Consider the following 25,759-nt stretch of genomic DNA (forward strand, 5'->3'; position numbering starts at 1 on the left):
CTGATATTTTGGGGGGTTGTCTATCTTTGGTTTTCTGTTCAGTCTAAAGTCGACCAGTAAAGTCGACTGTCATCTGCCTCCTCTGCTCTTTTCCCTGCGGGCAACCAGAGCTGCTCAAACCTGACTGGTCCCAGTACAACCTGAAACCAGTAGCTTCCAGTCTATCTACATGTTTGTTCAGATTCCCGTCTCACCTGAGCGTCGTCCCTCAGCTCCGCCGCCTCCTTCAGGGCGCCGCCGGCCGTCTTGAAGGTCTCGTCCACCACCTTGATGCTGGTGTGCCTCAGCGTGACGTGGTCCCTCCCCCGCCGGCCCACCCTCCTCACCGACAGGCCCCGGCGCTGGGCCTTGCCGCCGCCTCGCCGGTTGGTGACGGCCACGTGGACAAACAGGCTGGTGTGGGGCAGGGGGTCTCCCACCAGGCCCAGCAGGGGCACGTTGCGGTAGCCAGGCTGAAGGCACTCGAAGGCCACGCTGTACTGGCCGATGAAGTCGTCTCCGATGTAGTCGTCGTCCAAAACCACGAAGCGCAGCAAGGCCAGCTCCGGCATGTTGACCTGGAGGAGACAAGGGGAGGGGTCAGCACCTCCATGGACCATGGAGACATCGTGGTTATGAGAGTGGGACGGATGGAAGGAGGGACAACCTGAAAAGTCTTAATTAATCCTTTCTCAATAAGTTCATTCACTAGAAGAACAAACTCTATTTGAGGATCCAAGCTTCTCAAGGTTCCATGTGTTGTCACCTGAAAGGATTCTGTTCATTATCCATCTGCTCTTGGTTCATTAAGTCCACTTCAGTAAATGTTCTCCTCAGTGAAAGATGATCAATTAGTCAGAAAACATCACTTCCTGTTAATAAGTGTCACTCATGGAGCCGCTCAGCAGAACGCTGATGAAAACACGACTTTACATTTCAGATCCAACCTTCAGAGCACTTCACCTTCCCCCTCAGGTAATACCTCGATAAGCACCTGTACAAGGGTGACACACACACACAGACACACACACACAGACACACACACACACACACACACACACACAGTTCTGTTTCATTTAAAAGCGTCCAATGGTTTTAACCTTCCCAGGGAAACGAGGGAGAAACTCTTTTGTTCCGCTCTCTGGTAACAGCTCACTTATTACAATAAGAGCAGCAGGAGAGATTTTCATATGATTCATATTCATCTACCTCAGAAGCTGTTTCCCACAAAGATAGAAAACGTAAACTAGGCTCAGCAGCTTTAAAAAACACCTGCTTCATTTTCACTGTGTTACTGTTGAATTTATCACCAATGTTTCTTTATGATGACGGACATGAGCCCCGTGGTTTATTAAGAATGAATCCCACAAACCCCGTCTGCTGCCATAAATAATAATATCCTCCTCACATGTTCTTTTGAGCGACCCCCCCCGTCCCCCCCCGTCCCCGTCGGTGCAACAGGTTTGAAGCGGTTCTGGGTTTTCTCTGGATCAGCTGCGTTGTCAGTGTCATCCTTCAACACACACGTGCACGTCTCCAGTGACACGCGTGTTCACGTCGGGGGTTCTGTGAACATGTTCCAGTTTGAAGTTGATGGATGGAGGTGAGGAGAACACACTGACTGAAGGAGGAGCTGCACTATTGTAGCAAAATATACACCCTCTGTTTGATAGTGTGTGTGTGTGTGTGTGTGTGTGTGTGTGTGTGTGTGTGTGTGTGTGTGTGTGTGTGTGTGTGTGTGAGACAGGGACTTGTCTTACTAATGAGGACAAATTACAAGTCTTCATTGAATGAATGATTAAGGTCAAGAGAAGGTTGAAGTTAAAGTTAGATCAGGTTGAGGTTTGGTTTGGATTCAAGTTAATGTCAGAGTGATGGTTAGTCTCAGTTTCTAGGAGACTGTCCTCATTTCAAGGCTCCTCTAAATGTCTCCGTCCGTCCCAGCAGCTGCGTCCTTCCTGGTCCAACCTGTCCCAGGAAGCAGGGACAGCAGTAAGGGCGAGACAAGCTGGGGACGCAGACCGTGGAAATCCTCCCGAGACCAGAAAGACTAATTTTGGTTTCGGCCTTCGAATTGGGATATTGTGTGTACTTGTGTGCGTGTGTTTGTGTGTGTGTGTGTCTGTGTGTGAGTGTGTGTGTGTGTGTGTCTCCACTCCCACAAGCGTTGAGTCAGGGCCGAGTGGTGGAGAGAGGAGCTGAAGTTTCATGCATGGGCAAGTTAGACAGACAGCTCCAGCAGACTGTGTGTGTGTGTGTGTGTGTGTGTGTGTGTGTGTGTGTGTGTGTGTGTGTGTGTGTGTGTCTGTGTGTGTGTGTGTGTGTGTCTCTCTCTCCTCTCAGTTTCCCTCAGACGCCCTGTGGCAGAGCAGTTCTGTGACAGTTGATTCAATCACTTTGGAACCCAAACGTTCTGGTGAGGAGACGATAAGGAGACGATAAGGAGACGATAAGGAGACGATAAGGAGACGATAAGGAGATGATAAGGAGACGATAAGGAGACGATAAGGAGATGATAAGGAGACGATAAGACAGAAGGACGATAACTCAACATCTATTCTTAGGTCCAACGTGTGGAGCTTCTCCATCACAGGTGGAGTCATGGTGGACTTCATACTCGACTCTTATTCTTTTCCTCTTCTGCAGCAAATCAGCCAAACTAAGCACAGAGACACATTCTAAAGGCAAATTAAAAAATCACTTGAATGAAACCAAATTAATATTACGTCATACACGCAGGGTTTCATATCCAAAACCCACAGCTGAAGAAAATAACATTTTAATGTTTCTGCTTCGGGACAAAAGAAAGTTCCTCAAACCAAACGAGCTGTTTCAAAAGCAGAAGTTCGAACCAGTGACAGTTTGAAAAGTTACGTGCTTCGTCTCCGATGACTCGCTCTTTGTTCCAACAGAAGCAGAGAAATCCTACATTACCCATAATGCAATTTAACAGCTGACAGTTAAGCCTTATGGTGCGTTCGTGTGCTGTCGCGAGAATCAGAGATATTAGCTCCCGACGAGGAAACGTCTCGTGAACTGAAGTCGGAACAACAACTCAGAAAGTCAAGGGAATAGAGTTTCATCATCGACTTCATATCAAGTGAACACAGTGATGTCAGAACGACTCGGCCGCTCGGGAGCATCAGAGAGAATCATCTGAGTTGAGTCAGCAGCAGATAATGAGCAGCAGAGAGGAGGAGGAGCCAGACGTCTGGGAAACTCGATTCTTTCTAAGAATCCCACAGAAGTCTTCAGACCCAGTGACTTCACACAGCTCCTTTCTTCACTTCACATTCACAGGACCAGCTATAGACACCTGTGCTCACACAGAATCATCAGAGTTCCTCTTGAATGAGCTTTAAATCAAACCTGCACAACAGAGAAAAGAGCAGGTTCATCCGTCATGATCTCAAACTGTTACACAACGATACACACTGACACACCACCATACACACTGACACAGCACGATACACTGACACACCACCATACAAACTGACACACCACCATACACACTGACACACCCGATCTACTGTAAACACACTGAGAGGCTGTTTATGAGCAGACAGCTGAGACAGCTGTTTTCATCAGGGCTGAGGAGGAAAACTACATTTAGATTGAGCTGAGTGTGTGCATGTGTGTGTGTGTGTGTGTGTGTGTGTGTGTGTGTGTGTGTGTGTGTGTGTGTGTGTGTGTGTGTGTGTGAGTGAGTGTGAGTGTGTGTCAGAGCCTGGAGGACTAATGATGAAGACATATGAGCACACGCCTCAACAGGCTGATACTTCACCACTCAGCAGGACCTCCACTGATTATCCTGCCGCTGTGTTAACACACCGCACAGTTTGTGTGTTTCTGAGTGTGTGTCTTTTCTATTGTGTGTGTTTGTTGGACATGACACACTGACAGTGAGTGTCCACTCTTCCTCCTCCTGCTCTTCTTCCTCCTCATCCCTTTGATAAAACGAATGGAAAAACACACAAAGCTTATCATCTTAACACAGGTGTGAGTATAACTGGGATTTAATGTGTTTCCAACAAACTCAGTTGAATCAGTTTGTGTTGACTTTGTTCAGGTTGGTGTGAACCTGTCGTTGTGTGAAGCCCTGGCGCCGGAAGCTTGTTTCCTGTCCCTCGGTTCTTTCTCTCTTGAAAATGAAATTGTCAGCGGATCCTTTGAGTCTTTGAATCTATTGAACTGAGGATGAGGTTTTCTCTCCTGCAGCTGTTTCACTTTCCCTCCATTCATTTATCTGAGCGTCACATGGTTCCCTGAAGGTTTCACTGAGTGTCACTGCCAGTTGAAGTTCTGCTCCTCGGCTGAACCACGAGAAAGAAAGGTGCTGTCGTATGAGATCGTGTTGAGATTAATAATATAATCCTGCAGACGTGACACTTTTCTTATATTTGTGGTCAGAGAAGCCAGAGGACTGAGATGTAGCTCGTCTCCTATTGGCTGAGCTTTGACCTGTTCTGCAGGATGTTTGTTCTGTCAGAAAACCGTGAGAGAGACGTTGTGAACGACTTCCTGTCCCGTCGTGATCTTTGTGTTTCTACAGAAGACGTCTGAGCAGCGGCGAGGATCAGGGAACCTGAACTGACCAGGCTGAGCTTCATTTACCTTGTGTTATCAGGTTATTATTTAAAGTCACAATCAAATGTCAGTTTCCTTCTTTGTCCTGAACAATGAGAATTAAATATAACAGTAAAAACAATAGAATCTGCTTGAATTAGAGTCTGAGACCTTTTGTTTGAGAATGATGTATTCAGACTATACAGACTTGGATTCCTTTAAGTCTTTACTTACTTTAAATGTAATAATTTATAGGGTCATAAACCTGTGTGTGTGTGTGTGTGTGTAAGAGTTGTGAAGCTGTATATCATCCCTGTGTGCATAACCAGATTGTCGATGTGTATTCAGAGCCTGTGAGTGTCTAACCAGGCCGATTTAAAACGAGCTTTTGAAGATTTGTCCGAACCCAGCGTCACCCACGATGTGTTTTCTGAGCTGATCTGAGGCCTGTCGGGCACTGTCAAAGCAAATGTGTGCGTCTCAGTAACACCGGCTCTTCACACAGCGACAGAAGAGTTTAAACAAACACACACAGGAGAGAAGAGACGTCGGCTGCAACTTCACAACTCGTCTGTATTTCCTCTCTCAGCCTCAGCTTTGAAAGATTTGTCTGCACGTTCACAGATCTGTGCACAGGCTTGCAAATCAAAATACACTCAGAATGTGTGATAGATTAAGAGCCCCACAACACAAGAGAAACCTAAATGACACACACACACACACACACACACAGTGCATGGTGTGATGTGACCACAGAGAACACATCAGTTGTGACAGCTTGTCATTTCAGCTCAACTTCACTGATTCAGGACTCGTCAGTGACGGCTAATGGAGAAAAAGCCAAATGAGTGACACCTCAGTCGTTAAACCTCATCTGATATAATAGATTCACTGCTTCAGTGAGTCTGTTCATGAGAGGAACTCGTTTCTGTCTGAGTCTCCTCCAGTTAAACTCTCAGGGCTCCATCAACAAACTGAGAGAACTCAACAGAATCAGCTCCTTAACGCCGTCGTCCTCTTTCTCTTTCAAGTTAACGTCCACGTTCCAAAAACTTAAATAAAAGCAGAGTGAGAGGAAATATGAGGACTTCTGGCTGCACATCAACAAACACGCTGCTTTTCATTTCAGGGAAATTATCTGAGATACACGAAAACAAATCGTTTAAATTAGGAACTAATCATTAGTTCTGTCCGTGAACAGGATTATTAGCAGGAGCCGTCAAGCACTTCTGTAAATGATTCAAGCAAGTTATTTATTTTTTCAGTGTTTTTTATAAGAAAAACCCAAAATTTAGCAAAGTGAAAGAAACCTTTAAAACACTTGAACTATTTCTTACATTTTATTTTGTGCACAGTGTGAATCGTAGGATTTTGGATGTTTTCGAGATAAATCCAACTTGTGATTGATTGACAGCATCACTCGTACCTGTAAAGAACGTGTTGAGATCAGTAAGTAAAGGTTCTGACCTGGAACTCGAAGGTCTCATCGAACAGCGGGTCGTCCTGGTTCTGAGCGGCGGTTCGAGTCCGCTGCTCGGCGCAGTCGGCCGGGACGCCGTGCAGCTCCAGGACCACGTAGGGGTCGATGACCTCTCCCTTCGCCCCCGACCCCTGAGGCTTGGGCAGGTTGTGGGCGCTGATGACCTGCAGAGTGAGACCCAGAGGATGAATCACAAAATAAAAGATACAAAATAAAAGTCTAAAAGGGAAAGAGGACATTAATTTGACATCAGGACGGCTCTGTCTTAAAACCAGACTCACATGGTCACATGGTGCATTAAAGATATGTTTGTAATAATTCCTCCTGTTCAAACTGAATCATCTGACGTCATAAATTCCCTGAAGGTTCCACAGACACCGACAACAGCGGAGACATAACCACTAACACGAGGCTTCAGGAATCTGATCAAATCAAATCTTCTGACTTCGACTTCTCCTGTTCGTATTTCCCTGGACAGCGTTTCCTCATTTCCAGCATGAACAGAATTAGTCGGGATCTGATGAACTTCGACCGATGAAGCTTGAAAATTAACTTTTAAATGCAGTGAAAATGTAATTTATCCAAAATAAATTATAGTGATGCATCAGTGTGGAATGTAATGACTCGACAGCAGCGGTTCTTAAAATAGGCGTCCACTCAGAAACACACATCTAAAATCGAAAGACATTTCGTTCTCTGGGGAATTACAGAGCTTTCCAAACTGTGGTTCAGGTGAATGTGAGGAGTCGTGAGATGATTAATGAGAGAGCGATATGAAATATTAGATCATTTTAACAGTTCCTGACATGAAGCCTTGTGGGAGGTGGAGGAGAGATCTGAACTAACAACTTAAAAAGATGTGAAACACGACTAAACACACGGATTCAACCAAGAAGCTTAAAAAGGCTCCAACAAGAGTTTAAAATGGTTTCTCTAAAAACAACTCAATCAGAGCTCTGCTTCCGATTCTGAATGACTCACATTAAGAAGATGATCATATCATATCATTATGAATTATTAACTTTAGTTTAAATTGTTCTTCTTCAATAAGGCCAAAATATTTAGTTTCAAGTAGCATGAAATAAAAATACTCAAGTGAAATACACTTTACACTTCATTAAAGTACTTGACCAAAAAAAAAAGAGTTTGGGATGATGATGAAATAATAATAACCTTTACTAATAAACCTTAAATCAGAAGTTGAGTCAGATGTTCACCTTGATGCGGAGCGTCTGAGGAGGAACCCCCGGGACACACCCCTGAGTGTGGGCGCTGAAGTACGACACCTCGTCCCTCATCACCGCCGGACGCAGCACGTAGCCACACCCCCCGTTCTGCGAGAAGCGGCCTCGGTGGAGGTCCAGCATGGCGCCGGGGGTCTGCTGGTTCAAGGCCACGAGCTGGACCCCTCCCTTCCAGTACCCCTGTGGGTTGGGGTTGCTGGAGTCCAGGCGCACTGAGCTGGGCCGCACCCGGGTTAAAGTGCGCTTTGTGAACATGACCAGGTCCTCGGGGCTCTCGCTGGTCAGCCGCCCGCCCTCTCCCTCCCCCAGGGAGCACAGGGTCCAGTAAGGCGGCTCGGGGGGCAGCGGCGTGCCGGGGGAGGAGGGGCTGCTGGGGGGGGACAGCTGCTGAGCGTGCTTGTGACTCCCCCTCTGGGCGTAGAAGCTGCGGCTGCCGGTCCGACCGATGACCACCAGGTCTGACAGCTCTTTGTGGAGACGCAGCTTCCGGGGTTGAGAGGGCGGAGGCACCACCAGGACCACGCCCAGTTCCTCCTCACCGGGGATGGTCATTCGCCGCCCTGCCAACGGCCCTCCTCCTCCTATCTCCTCATCCTCCTCAGAGACCTCGCCGTCTGACCCCTGCTGCTCCGGAGGCAGCTTCTTCCCCACCAGCAGGATGCGGCCCTTCAGCTGCTCGGGGGAGGGCAGGGTGGTGGCTCGCCCCCCCAGGCAGACGGGCAGGGCCTCCGGCGTGAAGAGACGGGAGCCGAACACCTTCTTCAGGTGCTGGGCCATCGTGCGCTGCTGGGCCGGGGAGCAGCGCTGGCACAGGTACACCAGGAGCGGGTACTGGGAGGTCAGGAAGGCGTACTTGTTCACCACCTCCAGAGCAGAGCGGATGGTCACAGGAGCATGGTGGTGATGGTGGTGGTGGTGGTGGTGATGGTGGCGGGGGACTTCTGGCCCGTAGTCCACCCCCAGCAGGGGCTCCCCCTCTGGGCCGTCGGTCACTCCCAGCTCCAGGCACCGACAACCAGACTGCAGGGACTTGATCAGGCCTCCGAGGTCGGCTCTGCCGTGGACCTGGTCCTCCAGCAGGTACGAGCGGTACGAGGTGCTGAGCAGATACACACATCACAAACCCACACAATCAACATCCTGTCCTTTAAATTATAATAGAATTAATGATATTTAGTGACAAATAGTATAAATTAAATTAAAGAAGCATTTCAACCCCCCCAAAACATTTCCACATCTCACGTCCCCTGATCCTTGAATAGATTTTTAACAGAATAATAATGATAAAACATAAAATATGAATAGCTCTGCTTCAATCAACTGTAACAGCCACATTATACACGTTAAAGAATTTTATTTTCATTTAATATTATAAATAATAAAGGCCTTTACCTATATTAGAGTTTTTTGGGAGCTTTTACTTTGTGAATTCAATATATTTTGTGATAATTTGTTTCTTTTGAATTCTCGTTCCATGCACTTTACTGAACTGGACTGTTTTCCAGTTGTGTGTTCGTCAGTGCAGTTTGAACCACGTGTGTAACTCCATGGTGCTCAAGGTGGAGCTTTTATTCTGAAGTGAACGCTGGCTGTGATTGGGCTGAAGACCCACCTGACGTAGTAGTGGGACAGCGGCAGGTTCATGTCCTGACACACCCCCAGGTGCTCCGGGTCCAGCAGCTGACACTCGGGCGACTGCAGGTAGCGAGCGAACCCGTCCAGACCCATCAGCCCCCGCTCCCGGCCCTGCGCCGACGGCTCGTGGCGCCTCAGCAGCTCCCAGCAGCCCTCGGCCGTGGCCAGGGACAAACCCTGCTCCGTCTCCAGGAAGAGACGCAGGTCCTGGGGGTCCAGACACTCGCGGTCCTTGGACAGCTGCACCAGGAGGAAGTAGACGTCGGGCCGGGTGCAGAGCTCGCAGAAGGCCTCCTCGAACTCCTCCCGGGTCACATGGGAGGTCAGCTTCTCTTTGCTGCGCTGGATCTCTTTGAAACGCAGACGCACCTGAGAGAGGGAGGAGGAGAGGGAGAGGGCGGAGGAGAGGGAGAGGGAGAGGGAAGAGGAGAGGGAGAGGGAGAGGGAGAGGGAGAGGGAGGAGGAGAGGGAGAGGGCGGAGGAGAGGGAGAGGGAGAGGGAAGAGGAGAGGGAGAGGGAGAGGGAGAGGGAGAGGGAGGAGGAGAGGGAGAGGGAGGAGGAGAGGGAGAGGGAGGAGGAGAGGGAGAGGGGGAGGAGGAGAGGGAGAGGGAGAGGGAGGAGGAGAGGGAGGAGGAGAGGGAGAGGGAGGAGGAGAGGGAGAGGGAGAGGGAGAGGGAGAGGGAGAGGGAGAGGGAGAGGGAGAGGGAGAGGGAGGAGGAGAGGGAGAGGGAGAGGGAGAGGGAGAGGAGGAGAGGGAGAGGGAGAGGGAAGAGGAGAGGGAGAGGGAGAGGGAGGAGGAGAGGGAGGAGGAGAGGGAGAGGGAGGAGGAGAGGGAGAGGGAGAGGGAGAGGGAGAGGGAGAGGGAGAGGGAGGAGGAGAGGGAGAGGGAGAGGGAGAGGGAGAGGGAGAGGGAGAGGGACAGGGAGAGGGAGAGGGCGGAGGAGAGGGAGAGGGAGAGGGAGAGGGAGAGAGAGAAGGAGGGGGAGAGGGAGAGGGAGAGGGAGGAGGAGAGGGAGAGGGGGAGGGAGAGGGAGAAGTAGAGGGAGGAGGAGAGGGAGGGTAGGAGGAGAGGGAGAGGGAAAGGGAGAGGGAGAGGGAAGAGGAGAGGGAGAGGGAGAGGTAGAAGGAGAGGAAGCGGGAGAGGGAGAGGGAGAGGGAGGGTAGGAGGAGAGGGAGAGAGATAGGGAGAGGGACAGGCAGAGGCAGAGGCAGAGTCAGAGGGAGAGGGAGGAGGAGAGGGAGAGGGAGAGGGAGAGGGAGAGGGAGAGGGAGAGGGCGGAGGAGAGGGAGAAGGAGAGGGAGGGGAGAGGGAGGAGGAGAGGGAGAGGGAGAGGGAGAGGGAGGAGGAGAGACAGGAGGAGAGGGAGAGGGAGAGGGAGAGGGAGAGGCAGAGGGAGGGAGCGAGAGAGGGAGGACCGGCCGGATGGAGAGAAGACGGGTGATGGAGCGAGAGATGAAGAGAATTAATTAGTCATTCCTTCAAAGCAGTCGACAAATTTGATTAAACTTCAGTTATCTTGCTTCCATGAGGATATTGAAGTGACCCACATTAAACACCTCAGTGTAATAACTTCTTCCCTCTCTCTCTCTCTCTCTCTCTCTCTCTCTCTCTCTCTCTCTCTCTCTCTCTCTCTCTCTCCTTCTTCTTTCACTCCGCTCCCTCCTCTTCTCTCTCTTCTTTTATCTGCTTCTCAGCAGGGACAGAGTCTGAGAGACGAACCCCATTTTGGATCCGGCCCCATGTTGGTTAAATTGGTCTAAATGTCACGTCCTCTGTTCTGATCGTCTCTTTTAACTCTTTGTGACATCGGGGAAGAGGAGAAGTAGAAAGTCACCGAGCTGATTCCTGCAGTCGCCTCAAATCTACACAGGTCTTACAGCTGAGGCCACGGCTCGTCTCACAGCTAATTACAGGAAAACAAGTTGCTGGTTTTATTTATATTCTTACTTTGCTGTTCCTCCAAATGATTCTCTGAGAATCCCAGGAACTAAAAATAAAATAGTTATCTCAAAATGTTAAAGAGAGAGGATCTCCCTGAGCCAAACCACTTCCTTCTGCCAAGTATTTGTGTTAATCCTGCTCAATAACAAACACATAACCTGCTCAGAGGACATAAATGAACAATGCTGTCGGACACAGAACAATTCAGAAGCTGTAAAAACCTGAAGAATGAGCTGAAATTCACAATAATCTGCAGAGTTGTGTGATTTTCTGTGGATTTGTCACCATGAGCAGCAACTCTCACATCCAAATGGTCATGTGAGAGGTACAAACAACAACATTTTACATAAACTCTGCTTCAGTTCAGTCTTCAGCCACAGCTGCATCGTTTGGCACATCAACATCTGCACGAGGTGAAACCCTGGAGAGTGATTTTCACTCCCTGCTCACCTTCGCCTCCCTGATGCCGGGACACAGTTTGCAGATGGTGGCGACCGCGACGTCCTCCGACACGATGCCGTAGCCGTCTTCGTCCACCTGGCCGAACTCCGCCGCCAGCCACTCGCTCCTCATCTTGCTGCCCAGGCTTCCGTCGACCGCCACCACCCCTCCTTCCCCCAGGCCTCCTCCCCCACCTCCCCCGGCCCCGCCGATCACAGACGGGTGGGCCAGCAGGTAGCGCAGGCCCGTCACCCAGATGTTGGCCACATCAGCAGACAGTGCAACCAGGTCCAGAGACTGTGGAGGAGGAGCAGATCATTAGCATCACTGCAGGGGACGGTTGTTCAGGGAGAAGCATGGTGAAGAGCATCTCCTCCTCCTCCTCCTCCTCCTCCCTCACCTGGTAGTCGTCTCCATGTATGATGGAGAAGGCTGCCTCCTCGGCCAGCTGCTCACACAGGGGCCCGTTGTGGAGGAAGGTCTCGGTGCTCTTCCCGGTGCGGACCTCCCGGACGCTGCACACGTCCAGCCGGGCCCGCTCCCCGTCCTTCTTCGACGGCTCCCAGCGCAGGCAGCTCAGGTCCGGGTCCAGGGTGTAGAACCGGCAGTAGAGCCTGGAGTTGGGCCGGATCTTCTTCAGCTCACAGCCGCCCTGCATGAAGGCCAGGCAGTCGGCCGCACTGCTCACCTGGGACGGAGCAACAGCCGTTATTATCTAGGTTCAAATGCAAAATGTAGTTTTGTTTTGACTTCTGTTCTAATCCACCTTCTTCTCAGAGGGCATGCTGCTGAAGGACACCGTCTTCTTCCTGCCGCCGCCCACTTTCTGCACCGAGGGATCCTGGGAAAACACAGAGGGACGGACGAGAGGTCAAGACCAGGACAAGTGATTCTACATTTTAAGGTTTGATATTTGATACGATTCACAACATGGAAACTTCAACACAGACACAATATTTTATACAAACAGCTTCTTATAATAACAAGAGAGCTCAGACTGGAGCTTCCACAGTTTAAGTTTTCCACTGGGTTTTTATACAACTGATGATTTATTGTGTAAACTATGAAAATGTTTTAATGTCACATTCTTCTCATTCTGGGTCCCGACGTTAGAAACTTAAAATAATGTGTAATAATCTGGTTTGGTTGTTTCTCCTCTGAATCTGGACAGAATCACTTTTACTCTCTGAAAGTATTTCCGCTCATCACATCCTTATTTAGACGTGCAGGTTGATTCAAGTGGTTTCATAAACAGGGACAGAGGCCGTGGGAAGGTTTACTGTTAATTTAATACATATTCCAAAAACTTTTATTTCACTTAAACCTGTGAAGAAAAGTGTGAACTTCAAGTGTTTAATATCGGTCTAATGTGGAGAACAGACTGAGGAAGGAGCAGATTTCACACATAAATAATACAATTGGTGGTTTATTGATTCATTTCCTGGCAGAAAGAAAAGGTGAATTTGTCGTGAAAGGGAAAAAAGTGCAACAACATGTATAAAAGTGAAGAACTGACTCGTGATTGGTCGACTGCAGAGACTCTGGCTCCAAATGACGTCACCAGTGCAAGATGGTTGCGTCTGTATCCAAGATAATTTGGCTTAACGTGTCAATATGATTGTGACATAATACGTTTTGGTCAAAGGTAAAGAAAATGTGAAACCCCAAATGATGAGGAAGTTAAATAAACAGTTGTTAACACGTGAATTCCAGCGCCCGCGCCGTGTGAGGACGAGCTGTGAGTGAGGCTGGACGCCGCTCTGTGTTACCACTCGTCTTCCTCGTCCAGGTTCAAGGCCACTTCCCTCCGAGAGCGTCTCATGAGCACAGCTCCCTGTTCAGTGAACGTCTGAGCAAACCAAACAGCAGCTGGACGGAGCTCAGCTCTCTGCCCTCAGCGCCAACGTGTCATTATCGTTCCAGCTCCGACCAGCGCGGCTCATTACCGAGCGCCGAAGAGCTGCTATCAGGCTCTTCATCAGCACCGAGGAAAACAAGGCTATCGTTGACATTCGCTCAGCACGTAGAGATGAAGCTGCAGAGACAGAGGCAGGGATCACAGATCGCAGGGAGGGAACATGCACATGTAAGACTTCAGAACCCGGGAGAACTCATCAGAACTCATCAGAACTCATCAGAACTCAGGAGAACCCAGCAGAACCCAGGATAACTCATCAGAACTCATCAGAACCCAGCAGAACCCAGCAGAACCCAGGAGAACTCATCAGAACTCATCAGAACTCATCAGAACTCAGGAGAACCCAGCAGAACCAAGGATAACTCATCAGAACTCAGGAGAACCCAGGAGAACCAAGGAGAACTCATCAGAACTCAGGAGAACCCAGCAGAACCCAGGAGAACTCATCAGAACTCGGGAGAACCCAGGAGAACCCAGGAGAACTCATCAGAACTCATCAGAACCCAGCAGAACCCAGGAGAACTCATCAGAACTCATCAGAACCCAGCAGAACCCAGGAGAACTCGGTCAGGATGTACACTCTGAAACATCTGTGACCTCAGCAAGTTTGACTGTGACCTGATGGTTTAAGTTTTAATTAGAATAACACCATGACACCATCGTCCTCCATCATGGACACGGAGCAGCGACCTGAACCCAGTGGGTCGGTGTCACCGCCCGAGGCCCGGTCCACTGTGGTTACACCCTGAGAACAGCTCATCTATTGTGAATGTGCTGTTTACGTGCAGGTTGGATGTAAACAGTGATTCATGGTGTAAGGAGCCGCGGCGCCTGCCGCCTCCCGGGGGAGCTGTGAGAAAAGCTCCTGTCGCTCACAGCTCATCTATTGTCCAGCAAATGAATTAACAAGGCCGGCTCCTGTCAGAGGCTCCATGTGACACCCTGGGCTCCTGCACGCTGACAACACACACACAAACACACACACACACACACACTGCTCAGCGCCTCAATGAAATGTAATTAAATCTACATGTAAACTGTCGCACTTCCCGTGCACCTTAATGCAGGTGCTTTCCAAACTCAGGGGAAACAAAGGGAACACTTGTACACACAGACACGCACACAAACACACACGCACAGACACACACAGGGCCAGTACCAATTGGCTGATTGTGAGGCAGCTAATAGTTGTCACAGGCTCCAGTAAACATGGAGGGTGGATTTGAGGCCCTCCAGACCTCAGCTCTGCTTCCTGAGGCTGAGGGTCAGGATGTTTCAGCTGGGACGACCTGTGACGCTCTGTGGGTCTGGAGCCACAGGTTCGATTCTGTAAACTAGACACCAAAGCTTTAATATTACAGATTCAATATTAATATCAAGTCATTTGAAACTGCCAGCAAAACAACGATGGCCCCATCGACAGGACAACGTAACTTAACTGCCTTCTTCAACCTTCGCTGTCAAACAGCTTCATATAGAAATACATATATAAACATATATATATAAAACTTCAGTAAAATGTGTGTAAGCAGCTTTAAAGAAGTACAGTTACATACTTTTTACCTGTGATGGAGTATTTTTTACATCATAGTCTTATTTTTACTAAAGTAAAGAGTTTCTCAGAAAAGCCTCAGAAAACTTTATGCTCGAGGTCGTTTTTCAAGAAGAAAACAAGTTTATTCTCAATCCATGAAAAACTCTTCTTTTCATTTTCTTTGGGACAAATTGTCGGAGAGGAAAACCAATCAGGACACAGCAAGCGGCACACAGCGAGGGTGTGTCTGTGCGCAACTGTCCCACAAAATGTGTGTTTTACTAAGTTGGTCAGCGAGGAGGCGCCGGTCAGACGAGCTTAGAGAAAGCAGGTCAGCCCGTATTTAGGTGGACGCAGGCCGGGGGGGGGGGGGCACCGTGCACTTGTGTGTCCCTGGCTGAGCCACTGATGCCGCGAGGCGGCGTGGACATTTGGGATGTTGTTGTCATCTCTGCCCCAGTGAGGACACACAAAGGCGTCCAGGAAACTACACACACATTCTCCTAAAGCTGTTAATGCAGCGCTCACAGGGCATCTATCAGTGATAATCCCCCCCCCCACCACCACCACCACCAGTTTGTCTTACTTCCACTCTCTCTAGCTGCAGATCATTCTCTCCATCACTGAGTCGCTGCCAGAGAGAGAGAGAGAGAGAGAGAGAGAGCGAGAGAGAGAGAGAGAGAGAGAGAGAGATCCCAGTGCAGATGGAGAGATGGTGAAATGGGACCAAAAGCTGCAGGGAAAAGAGAAGAGACACAGGAAAGGTCAGACGGGCAAATTAAGAGAGTGGGTCGGAAGAATGAAAGGACGGCCTTAAGTGGAGACGAGTGGACAAAAACCTGACCGTCAAAATAAAAGTGCAAAGGAGCGAAACGAATGAAAGAGCAGACGGGAGATGAAAAGACGAGATGCAACAAGTGGCGACGCGGGGGGAGAGCGGAGCGACGCGCAGAACAATGCCTGGTTGTGGTGAATGGACGGAGGGTGAAGTGGTCACGGCAGCTGCTCCTTCACTCAAACAGAAGAAACGTACTTTACATGCACGACCACATCCAAGGGGCTTCATCATTTAACCCTGTGATGCACAGACGATTCTAAAAACAGCTGGAACCACAGACGGGGAATGAAAGACGTGTCCACTCCCTCACGTCTGTGGTCTGGACGCCATTGATACGAGAAGCTCACAGACGGACGCCTGCAGGAGAACGAGGGACGGAGCGTTAGAGATGCTGAAGATCCACGAGTCCTAATGCTAAGCTAAGCTAACTGGCTGCTGCTGCTAGCTTCACATCAACCACGTGATGAGAAACAAATTTAATTCTTGGCAAGCAACAAATACGTCATAAGTCCCGCCTCCTCCATGTTAGTGGATGGGACATGGACGTAATTCAAATCTTGGCCCTTTAAAGATGGTTTCTGTCATTTCAGTGATGTTTGTTTTAATTAGTTAAAATATGAAAAATGAGCTGAATATAGATATGCATTCATTATAAAACTGGAGGTTATAGATTATATATGATGAAGGTCTTATCTTATTGCTTTACTATCATTTATAAATCTCACCTTTCTACAGTTCTGGTATTAATCAGAATGTTTTTCTCACACTGTTGTAGTGTGACATAATAATTTAAAAAACATTTTTGATTATGTTCTAGTTAAAGGTCGCAGCAGAAACAAAGTAAGAGTTGGTTTTAACATTCCGTGTGCTGGAGGCTCAGCTTTGACCTGATGGTCGCGCTGTGTCACTGCTTCCATGAGAGAGTTATGAACACGTGAGTTTATGTCATCACTGTTACGTGACCCTGGTTTTCCTTTCAGCTCTGCACAGGGAGTCACTAAACAAACACGTATCGATTTCCAATATCCCCACCACTCCCAGCATGTGACGCCTCGATGGGAGCTTCGTTCATTCATGAATCAGGAACAGAAGCAGAAGCAGGAGAGTAAAAGAAGGAGGCTCCGGTGCTACGAGCTCCAAACGCTCAGGACATTCGTCCAAAGAGACGTTGAGACTGACACCTCAGATAGCTCAGCTGCTTCACCGCAGAGTGAAGCCAAAACACCACGCTCGCCCTCTGGTGGCTGACTGCAGTACAGCTCATAAACCTCCTCCATGTTAGTGGATGGGACCGGGACCAAAACTAGAAAATCCAAGTTCACTTCAATGATCTGATTCTCTAAGATGGTTTCTGTCCTTTTAGGAAGTTCTTATTTTAAACCTGTTGTATCATCAAGTGTCTTTGATACGCTCGGTCAACAGAGTTAAATCCTGATTGATGCTCCAACAGACTTTACACCTCCCAGGTACGGAACCTTCAGGTTCTTCAGCTTCAGTTCTATAAGCCTCAGAGGAAAAGGTTCTGTGACCAGACGTTGTTTGAGCTGAGACGCAGGTTTGGAGTCTGGTTGAAAGAACACATCTCCAGACTCAAGCGTCTCCACATCTCGCTCCACAGACTGAAGCTGCAGGAGTGTGGGCGGTGGTCCAGGGGCAGAAACTTGGACTATGAGCAGAGAAGGTCTCTGGTTCGACTCTGGTTCGACTCCACGGAGAGACAACAAGAGATGAACCTGGATTGATCTGTCCAAAAATCCAAGAGTCTCCCTACCCTGTCTAGTGCCCCTGAGCAAGGCACCTTCTCCCCCAACATCTGTTCCCCGAGCGCCGTACATGGTCGCTCACTGCTCTGTGTGTCCTGCACCAGATGGGTCAAAAGCAGAGGTTACATTTCCCTACCTGCATGAGTGTGTCTTTGCATGTCTGTGCATGTGTTTGGGACGAATAAATGCATCTTAATCTTAATCTTTATCTTAAAGACTGATGGAGGTCGACTCAAGAGAAAAGGTTCTGGAAAACACTTGAAACACTGAGGGGAAGAAGAAAGTCACGACCTGGAATAAAGAATAAACACTGGTGAACTGGTTTGAGACACCAGTAGAGGTTAAACCCTGTAGATCACTCAGGAGTCCTGATTCTGTCTGTGCTGCAGAACGTCCTTCAACAGTCTGTGACACAACTAAACAAACTTTACACTCAATGAAGCATCAATGTAAAAAATCTATTCACAACTGTGACAAAAAGTCGAACACACAAAGGCTCAGTCATCGACCTGTGGACTCTGTGTTTCCATCCATTGACCAACTTGTTTACACAACTTGGAAACCTTCTACGTAATGCTCACACACACACACACACACATACACACACGCACACAGATAGACACAATCAGACCAACACCTGGCAGTTGCATAAATCCAGTCCCAATCCGATCCCATGATCTGGCTAATGATCCCCCAGCACATTGGCAGTAGATTACCACAATAGATTACTGAGCCGCCGTCTGCATCCGCAGTCTTACAGCCGCTAATCCACAGCAAGGGACGGGTCCGCTGTGTGTAGCAGTCGGCCCAGAGGCCCACAACACACACACACACACACACACACACACAGATGGCTGCCATTTACACTTCCGTTTAATTCTTTAATCATTCTGTTTGAAAGCTCTGTGGAACTCAGCCTTTCAGGATCCAGATCCTTGCAGCAGCTGTTGGCGCAGTTCGGGTTCAGACTCGTGGTCGTGGCTCGACCGTGTTTCCACATAAGAGGTCGGGCTGCAGGACGTACGATCCCTTCACATGCAGGGAATAAAGATCCTTACATCTCCACGTGGAGTGTCCACACGTCTTATCACATTTACACTCAACTTGTTTTGATTCTGATTCTTAATATTTCTCAGGATCTAAAAACTCACAGGAGAAAAGAAGCCGTTTCAAATCAGGACACAACTTTTGTTTCCTGCTCTGTGTGATTCCTTGTCTTGTGTGTGTTTGTGTATGTGTGTATGTACGTGTGTGTGTGTTTGGGTGAGTGTGTGTGTGTTTCTTTCAGCCTGATTTACGGAGCAGAAAAGATAAAGATCTAATAACCAGGAAACCAGAATGATTAATTGAAATCTGCGACCAGAAGTGTCTGTGTACGAGTCTGTAGGTCAAGAGAGTGTGTCTGGTGTGTGTGTTTTGTGTGTGCACTGTGCAGATACTGCCGTGCATGCCCACAGTCTGTTTTCGTCTCATGAAAGGTGTGAACCCTGATTCCTGTGCTGCTGCTTGTTGCTTCCTGCACAGTGAAGCTTCAGCTCCGTGCAGCCGACACGCCACCTCACGTCTGATCGATATCAAAGATCAACGATCGTTTCACAGCGATAAGAAACCACAACAAGTCCAATGAGCTGCATCACGCCGGCCTCCTGCGACCTCTCACAAAGCCTCAGCCTCGAATTAACACAAATACAAAGTACGACAAAGATTTCAGTAACGTTCCCTCAAATATAAATCTGGGGAAATCTCACAAACATCCCTGTGACGTGTGTTATCTGTGATGAGTGCCGGGGTGAAGGGGGAAACGTGCTGAGCTGCCGGTTGAACTCCGGTGTCAGATCAGATGCATGTTCACACACGTCCTCTGGTTTCAGCTTGAACCTGGTTCCTCACAGGATCCTGGATTCGGCCTCGTGCTGCGCTGATGATTGTGAAGGAGAGAAGAACTGATGGGGACCTTTCAATCAAAGCCCCTTTGCACCGCAGGCGCACACAGACACACACACACACACACAGACAAAATTACACACCATTAACAGGCTCTAGCTAGTCACTGCTCTTCTACTGTATAATGAAGAGACTCTTGTCTGATTGCACACACACACACAGACACACACACACACACACACACACACACACACACACACACACAACAATGCCACTGATAAAGATTAGATGTGAGGTGCAGACTTAAATGTCTGAAATGAAGCTGCTTTCACACGCGAACTGGACTCAGCAGATATGTTCTCCAGAGGAGGAGCACGCATGTGTGAACCATGAGGGGGGGGGGGGGGGGGGGGGGCACCAACATGTTGAGCTACCGTCAGGTCTTAATAAAACGCTGCGTGTTTTGCAGGGGCCTAGTTTTTCCCTCGTGAAGCAGCAGCCGGTGCCAAAGCGTTGCACTGTCTCCACCCGTCCGGTGACAAACTGCGGCTCCTGCAACACGCGGCACGTAAATTAAACCGCTGTGACACCAGAGGACGAAGCGAGCGCACCCAGACGGACGGGACAGGACATCCACCGCTCCTTCACGTCTAGACGATGTTTCAGCTTCACCTGTTTAACCTCTAAATCTGCCTCCGCCTTCTCTCTCGTTCCGTCTGCTCCGCCTCCCTTCTTCCCATTTCTCTTGATCCCGGTGAACCGCTCATCGTCCCCTCTTGACCCTCCTCCTCCTCCGCTTCCTTTCTTTTATGCACCTTTCCTTCTTGATTACATTTCCTCTCTTTTCTCCCTGCTCGCCCTTTTCCATCTCCTCCGTACCCCTCTATCGTTTTATCCTGTCATCCAAACCCTCCTTCTCTCCTCTTCCATCCCTCCATCCGACCATTAGTGCTATCTAGGGAGGCCTGGAGGGGTCTTCAGGCCGGGGCCACCAGGGGCCCAATGACACACTTCCAAGTCAAGAGGTCGTTTGTTATGTAACGGCTCAAAGCTTCTTGTCTTCTCTGGTGGGGCTGCGCCCGGTATCCACTCAGACATGCAGATAAAAACACAAACACTAGAGGGAAAGACAGAGAGAGAGAGAGAGACAGAGAGAGAGAGACACAGAGAGAGAGAGAGAGAGACAGAGGAGGAAGGGAAGATTAAGCTTGAATGAGATCAAGAGGGAGAAGAGAACGACGGAGAAGCAACAGAAGGAAAAAAGAGAGAGAGAGAGAGATGAGGCATAGACGGGCAGGGATGGAGGAGATGAGAGAAATGGAGAGTGGGTGATAGAAGGAGACAAGTAAGAGCTGCTAGGTAAAAACACACAGAGAGCCAATCATCTTCTGAAAAGAAAATAAATGAATAGGTTGGGCAAACATGTCCTGTTCTAAAGAGGAGGAGGAGATGGAGGGATGGAGGGCAGAGAGGATGGAGGGCAGCCCCGCACACTTCTGAAAAGAAGATGTTCAGTAAATGGCTTGATGAATCTTTCAGAGAGGAGGGGTGGGAGTGGGGGATGGAGGAGGAGAGGAGAGGAGTGACGAAGAGGAGGAGGAAGAAAAAGCTCATTTTGAATAATTGACTATAAAAGCTATTTAACTACAACAGTGAATCTCAGGTGTTTAATATTGACTCATAAGAAAGACATGATCTTTCTTATGAACATGATGAATGGAGGAAAAGTGTGTGTGTGTGTGTGTGTGTGTGTGTGTGTGTGTGTGTGTGTGTGTTTCTGATGGTTCAACACATGTTCCATTTCTGTTCTCATGGAAAACTCAAAGCTTCAGAACTGGTTTTATTCTTCTGTGCCTCACTTTCACCACACAGCTCCTCAGAGAGCTCCTGGGTCCTAATGGTCGGTTCTAGTCCACAAACACAATTTGCTTTTAATGGCAACGTCCACACACAATTCAGTGTGTGGACGCACAGGATACACACACAACACAATGCATCAGAGCACTTGTGTTAATAGGAGATTTTAATAAAAAAGCTAACATGGCTGAAAATACATTTTCACTCTGCCATCATGGAATAATAGACGTGGACTAATTGGTTATTTTACCCGAACACTTAAATCCTCAACAGTAAACAGAAAGGGTCTGAAGCCACACACACACACACACACACACACACTACTACACACACAGACACACACCTATATGCACTCTGCTGCTCTTATGTTTCCATTTTCAATATGATTTCCGCCGCTGCCATGGCGACCTCAGGTGAAGGACACTAGATGTCATAATGACGAGTCATCATCTCCACGTCTCATTTCATCCTGAGCAAACTGAGGAAGGAGAGGAGACAAGAACAAGTGTGTGTGTGTGTGTGTGTGTGTGTGTTACTTTGAGTGTGTGTGTCTCTGTACAACCCAGCGTCACACCCATTTCCTGTGTGAGGGCCTGAGCGGGTTTCCGTGAAGCACCGTGGGTTCGATCTCCACTAATCTGTGAACTTTGATGCTGCAGCAGAAGAATCTCCGTCGGCTCGGTCCAGCTCTGCCCTCCTTCGGTTCCCAGACATGTGGAATGTCACAGTGTGCGGACAAGCCACTGTGTGTGTGTGTGTGTGTGCGTGTGTGTGTGTGGGTCATTTTAAAAATACGCAGATGAAATATTCTCATGAGCTTTCGGACTCAGATTCATTTGTTTGTGACATAAGATTAAAATTCAACAAGAGACTTTACGGAGTAAAGTTCAATCGGTTTGTCGGCCAACGGGAAAAATAATAATCTGATAATACAATAATCATTAAAGCTGGAAAACATAACAAGCAGTTCATGAAGCTGACGGCTTCCAGCTGCAGGGATTTTACTGCACTTCTAGAACACACTTAATATTCCAGGCTGTTGCAGCCTTGGTTCTTTGGACTTTTGTGGAGAAGAAAATAAATCAAGAAAACAATCCACAGATTAATTAATGTGGGGAAATCTCAGCGTAACTTTGTGAACTTTGACCCCAGACTCCCTAATGAATTGATGCTGATTCTTGTTCTTTTACTTAAATGCCCATTGGGATGATGAACTCTGACATGAAAAGGTTATAAAACCCATCAGATATTAGTAAGAGCCGTCTGAAGACCTGAGTGAAGACCCAGGAACATGTGCTCACAGCACCAGGTGCACAGAGCGGTTCTCAGAGCTCCGACACAAACAGCTCAGGGATTTATGGTCACATGAAGCCAGCGGATAAAGAACCACACAAGGTCAGGCAGGGAACCAGCTGCCCTCAGTGCACAGCCCCCCCGGCTCGGCTGCTCTGACCCAACGCTGCTTCAAAATCAGTTCAGACCAACACGGGCAACGACATCAAATTACTTTTTCTCTTTGGATTTTTAGGATTAATCCTCAGATAAAAGTTTGAGCCACGAGGGTCGCGTGTGTCTGCAGAGAGTTCAGAGTTTCTATTCTTTAAATCAGCGCAGAGTGAGACAGATGGAGAGAGAGAAAGAGAAAGATGAGATTCAGTAGAATTAACATGAAACGACAGGACTTCATAACATCTGAGGCATTAGGAGCCATGAGAAGAAAAAGGGAAGCTGCTCTGTAAACACTGGTGAACACATCCACCTGCGCGTGGGGGAGGGAGGAGAGGGAGCGTCTGACTTCTAGGAACAAAACACTGTTTCACTTTGTTTTCTCCACATCATCCTAACTATGGTCACAGAGCGAGGCTGAGGAGGGAGGGAGAGGAGGAGGGAGGGAGGGAGGGAGGACGACCTTTACTGCTCCTCAGATAGAAGGGGGGGGGGGGGCGGCCTTGAGATAGAGGAGGAGAAACAGGGAGCAGCTGGACTGGAGAACATGTAACAGCTCTGGAGTCATGTCTGAGGAGGAAAGCACGACCATGTGTTATCACTTCAGCGTCAACACGGCCCGGTTCACACAGGAGGATTCTGATAAAGTCATAATGAGCTCAATGTTGATTCTCAGTGATTCCTATCAGACGAATGTTTTCTGTTCCCATCACTTTTATCCTTTTCCCTAAATGTGCACGTTGTTCCCTTGTTGTGTTGTTGCAGGTGCAGACACAGTAATTCACTAATCTCACTTAATACATTTACACATTTAACTAAATATCCTTTGGGTTGAAAAACATAAGAAACTGTTCAGCCGGAGAAACTCAAATCATTAGAATAAAATACAAAATTGTGATTGTGCCAATAATGAATTGTTTCAGCGTCAGGCCTCGTCCACATGAATATATTTCAGTTTTTAAATCTTCATAGTTTCTCGTCCACACACAACCCCCCACCGATAAAACATACTGATGTAGTATTTCACTCACATCTGTGTTTATGTTTGACGATAATATGACAACTTTTAAATGTGTGAATTTATGTTTATATTCTTCATTGTATTTGTGTTTTCTTTTTATTTATAGTTTAATATTTATTTATCATTTATGGTTAAACTTTAAATACATTTCTTAGTCATCAGGGTTTGATAACAACATCTTAGGAAACATTGGATTATTTTCTTTTACAAATACATATACAAATTGTGCCCTAATATGGTATCAATATCTTATTCGCTCTAGAGGTTTATCCCTAAAACCCTTCAGAGTTTAAAAACTATTTACATTTTAGAAGCAGCCACGTACGTCTGCTTCCTGATTGGTTCTCGTCAGTCACACCTCGTCTCCCGTAAAGTGTTTTCTAATCATAACTGTCGGTGTCAGATCCTCTTTGTCGTCGTGACTTCACAGTTTTCTCTACTTTGTTGTGTCTCTTTGTTTCACAGCGTTAACGGCAGCGGAGCTAGAAGCTGCAGCAGGTGAGAACTCAGAGGAGCAGGTGACGTTTGAGCCTCTGGAGCCGGCCGAGGACATTTCACTCATTCACCTCGACACAAACACAAAATAAACACAACTTTTAACACTTAAGACTGAAGGAAAAACCCACAAAATAAGTTACAAAAATCTGTTTACATTTTCCACCATATTGTGTCGAAGGAAAGAAATCTAATATTTCTTAAATGTTCTGAGAGAAACTGTGTTTGTGTGAGTGTGTGTGAGTGTGTGTTTGAGTGTGTGTGTGTGTGTGTGTGAGAATCTGATGTAAACGGTTCTTATCTGCTCTGGTTCTTATGTAAGCGGCGAGCGGAGCCAAAATGTCAGCTGATTGTATATTCATAATGATTTATCAGGTCATATCCGCAGCTGTCAACAAAAGCTCCAGCCTCCATTGTGAATCAGGAAAAAAAAAATCTCACTCCCACGACCGTTCACACTCCTCCACTTCTAACACCTACTAAATAAATAGAACTACAGATTTTTAAATAACATCCAGACCGAACGACACTGTAACACAACGACTACACAATAAAAAGGTGGAAATGTTCATTCCTCTGCTCACTGTGTTTCCTGTTTTTCACTTTTCACTTTATCTCAGTCACGCCGTTGCAGGCTGGTGTTTTATAATCAGGACCTGATCTCAAATCCATCAAATCTCTTATTTAGTTTAAATCAATATTTACATGTAAACAAGCTTCTATATAAAACCATAAATACACTCAGGGTTTCATCACACAGGTTATTTAGAGAGGCAGGAGATGGCGGTGATGCACATTGACGTTGGTGCCACCCACTGATGAACAGAACTGGGAAGAAGTAATTATAATAAGCAACTTAACATGTGACTCATGATTATAATAATATTAAAAACTGAGTGCAGGTTTGTTGTGATTAGTTTTAATCAAGTATTTTAAAATCTTCCGTGTTAAATGGAGAAAAACATCTTCATGAATAAAGATTCACACAAAACGCTGCACGACTTCCACGGGTGTTGATTTTCTCTGTTAACATCTGACACCAGGTGAGTTCACAGACCTGAGATCTGTTTCCTCTCTTTCAATTAGAGATAATCACGCTGCAGAGGTTGTTCTGTTTGTGCTGTGAACACAAACCTTCCTGCTGTTGAATAACAAGAGAGAGTATGAACCCAGAAGTAAATCTGCACGTCACCATATAAAGTCATAAAAATCAGAAGAGCTGCCGCGTTAGAGGAACTCGGCCTTGACTCCTTCATTGTGCCTGACGAGCGACGTGAGGAATGTGAGACGCTCCCTCCTCGTCCCCTGAGTGGAGCTCAGGTTCGAGTTTGAGGTCTCAGGGAACGAGGAACATTCTAATCAAGGAAAACACGAGAACATTCTCCAGCTGAAGGTCGTTCATCCCCAGAAAAACAAGTCTTTGAACACAACACAACCAGTTAGACATGAGGCGTTCAGGGACACCACGCTCACTGAGTGCCACAGTTGTTTAACGCTGTGATGTGTGTGTGTCATCGTTTCCTCCAAGGACCTGAAAGCATGACAGTGCAACTTGTGCTCCACTGGATTAAATTAAAAGGAGGCGATGCTAATCAAGCAGATTTGAGTTAATCATCTTTTCAGTTAATCTCCCTGTGCAGAAGGAATCTGGAGGGATCTCCATCACCCCCCCCGCACCCCCAACCACCACCACCACCACCACCAACTGCAGCATGT

The 25,759-nt window shown here is 47.7% G+C and overlaps 1 protein-coding gene across 1 annotated transcript in view; it reads right to left on the bottom strand.

Moving 5' to 3' along the window:
• plcl1 (phospholipase C like 1) overlaps positions 1-25,759 on the bottom strand; it is a 60,955-nt gene that overhangs the window by 11,027 nt on the left and 24,169 nt on the right. The window contains exons 2-8 of the mRNA XM_062402782.1: positions 12,054-12,128; positions 11,688-11,975; positions 11,297-11,584; positions 8,882-9,273; positions 7,243-8,368; positions 6,013-6,189; positions 195-557 (exon numbers count right to left, since the gene is read on the bottom strand). Of these exons, the coding sequence (XP_062258766.1) occupies positions 195-557; positions 6,013-6,189; positions 7,243-8,368; positions 8,882-9,273; positions 11,297-11,584; positions 11,688-11,975; positions 12,054-12,128 (2,709 nt within the window). The remainder of the gene's footprint in view (positions 1-194; positions 558-6,012; positions 6,190-7,242; positions 8,369-8,881; positions 9,274-11,296; positions 11,585-11,687; positions 11,976-12,053; positions 12,129-25,759) is intronic.

This window comes from Platichthys flesus, chromosome 13 (assembly GCF_949316205.1).
Source record: "Platichthys flesus chromosome 13, fPlaFle2.1, whole genome shotgun sequence".
Lineage (NCBI taxonomy): Eukaryota > Metazoa > Chordata > Actinopteri > Pleuronectiformes > Pleuronectidae > Platichthys > Platichthys flesus.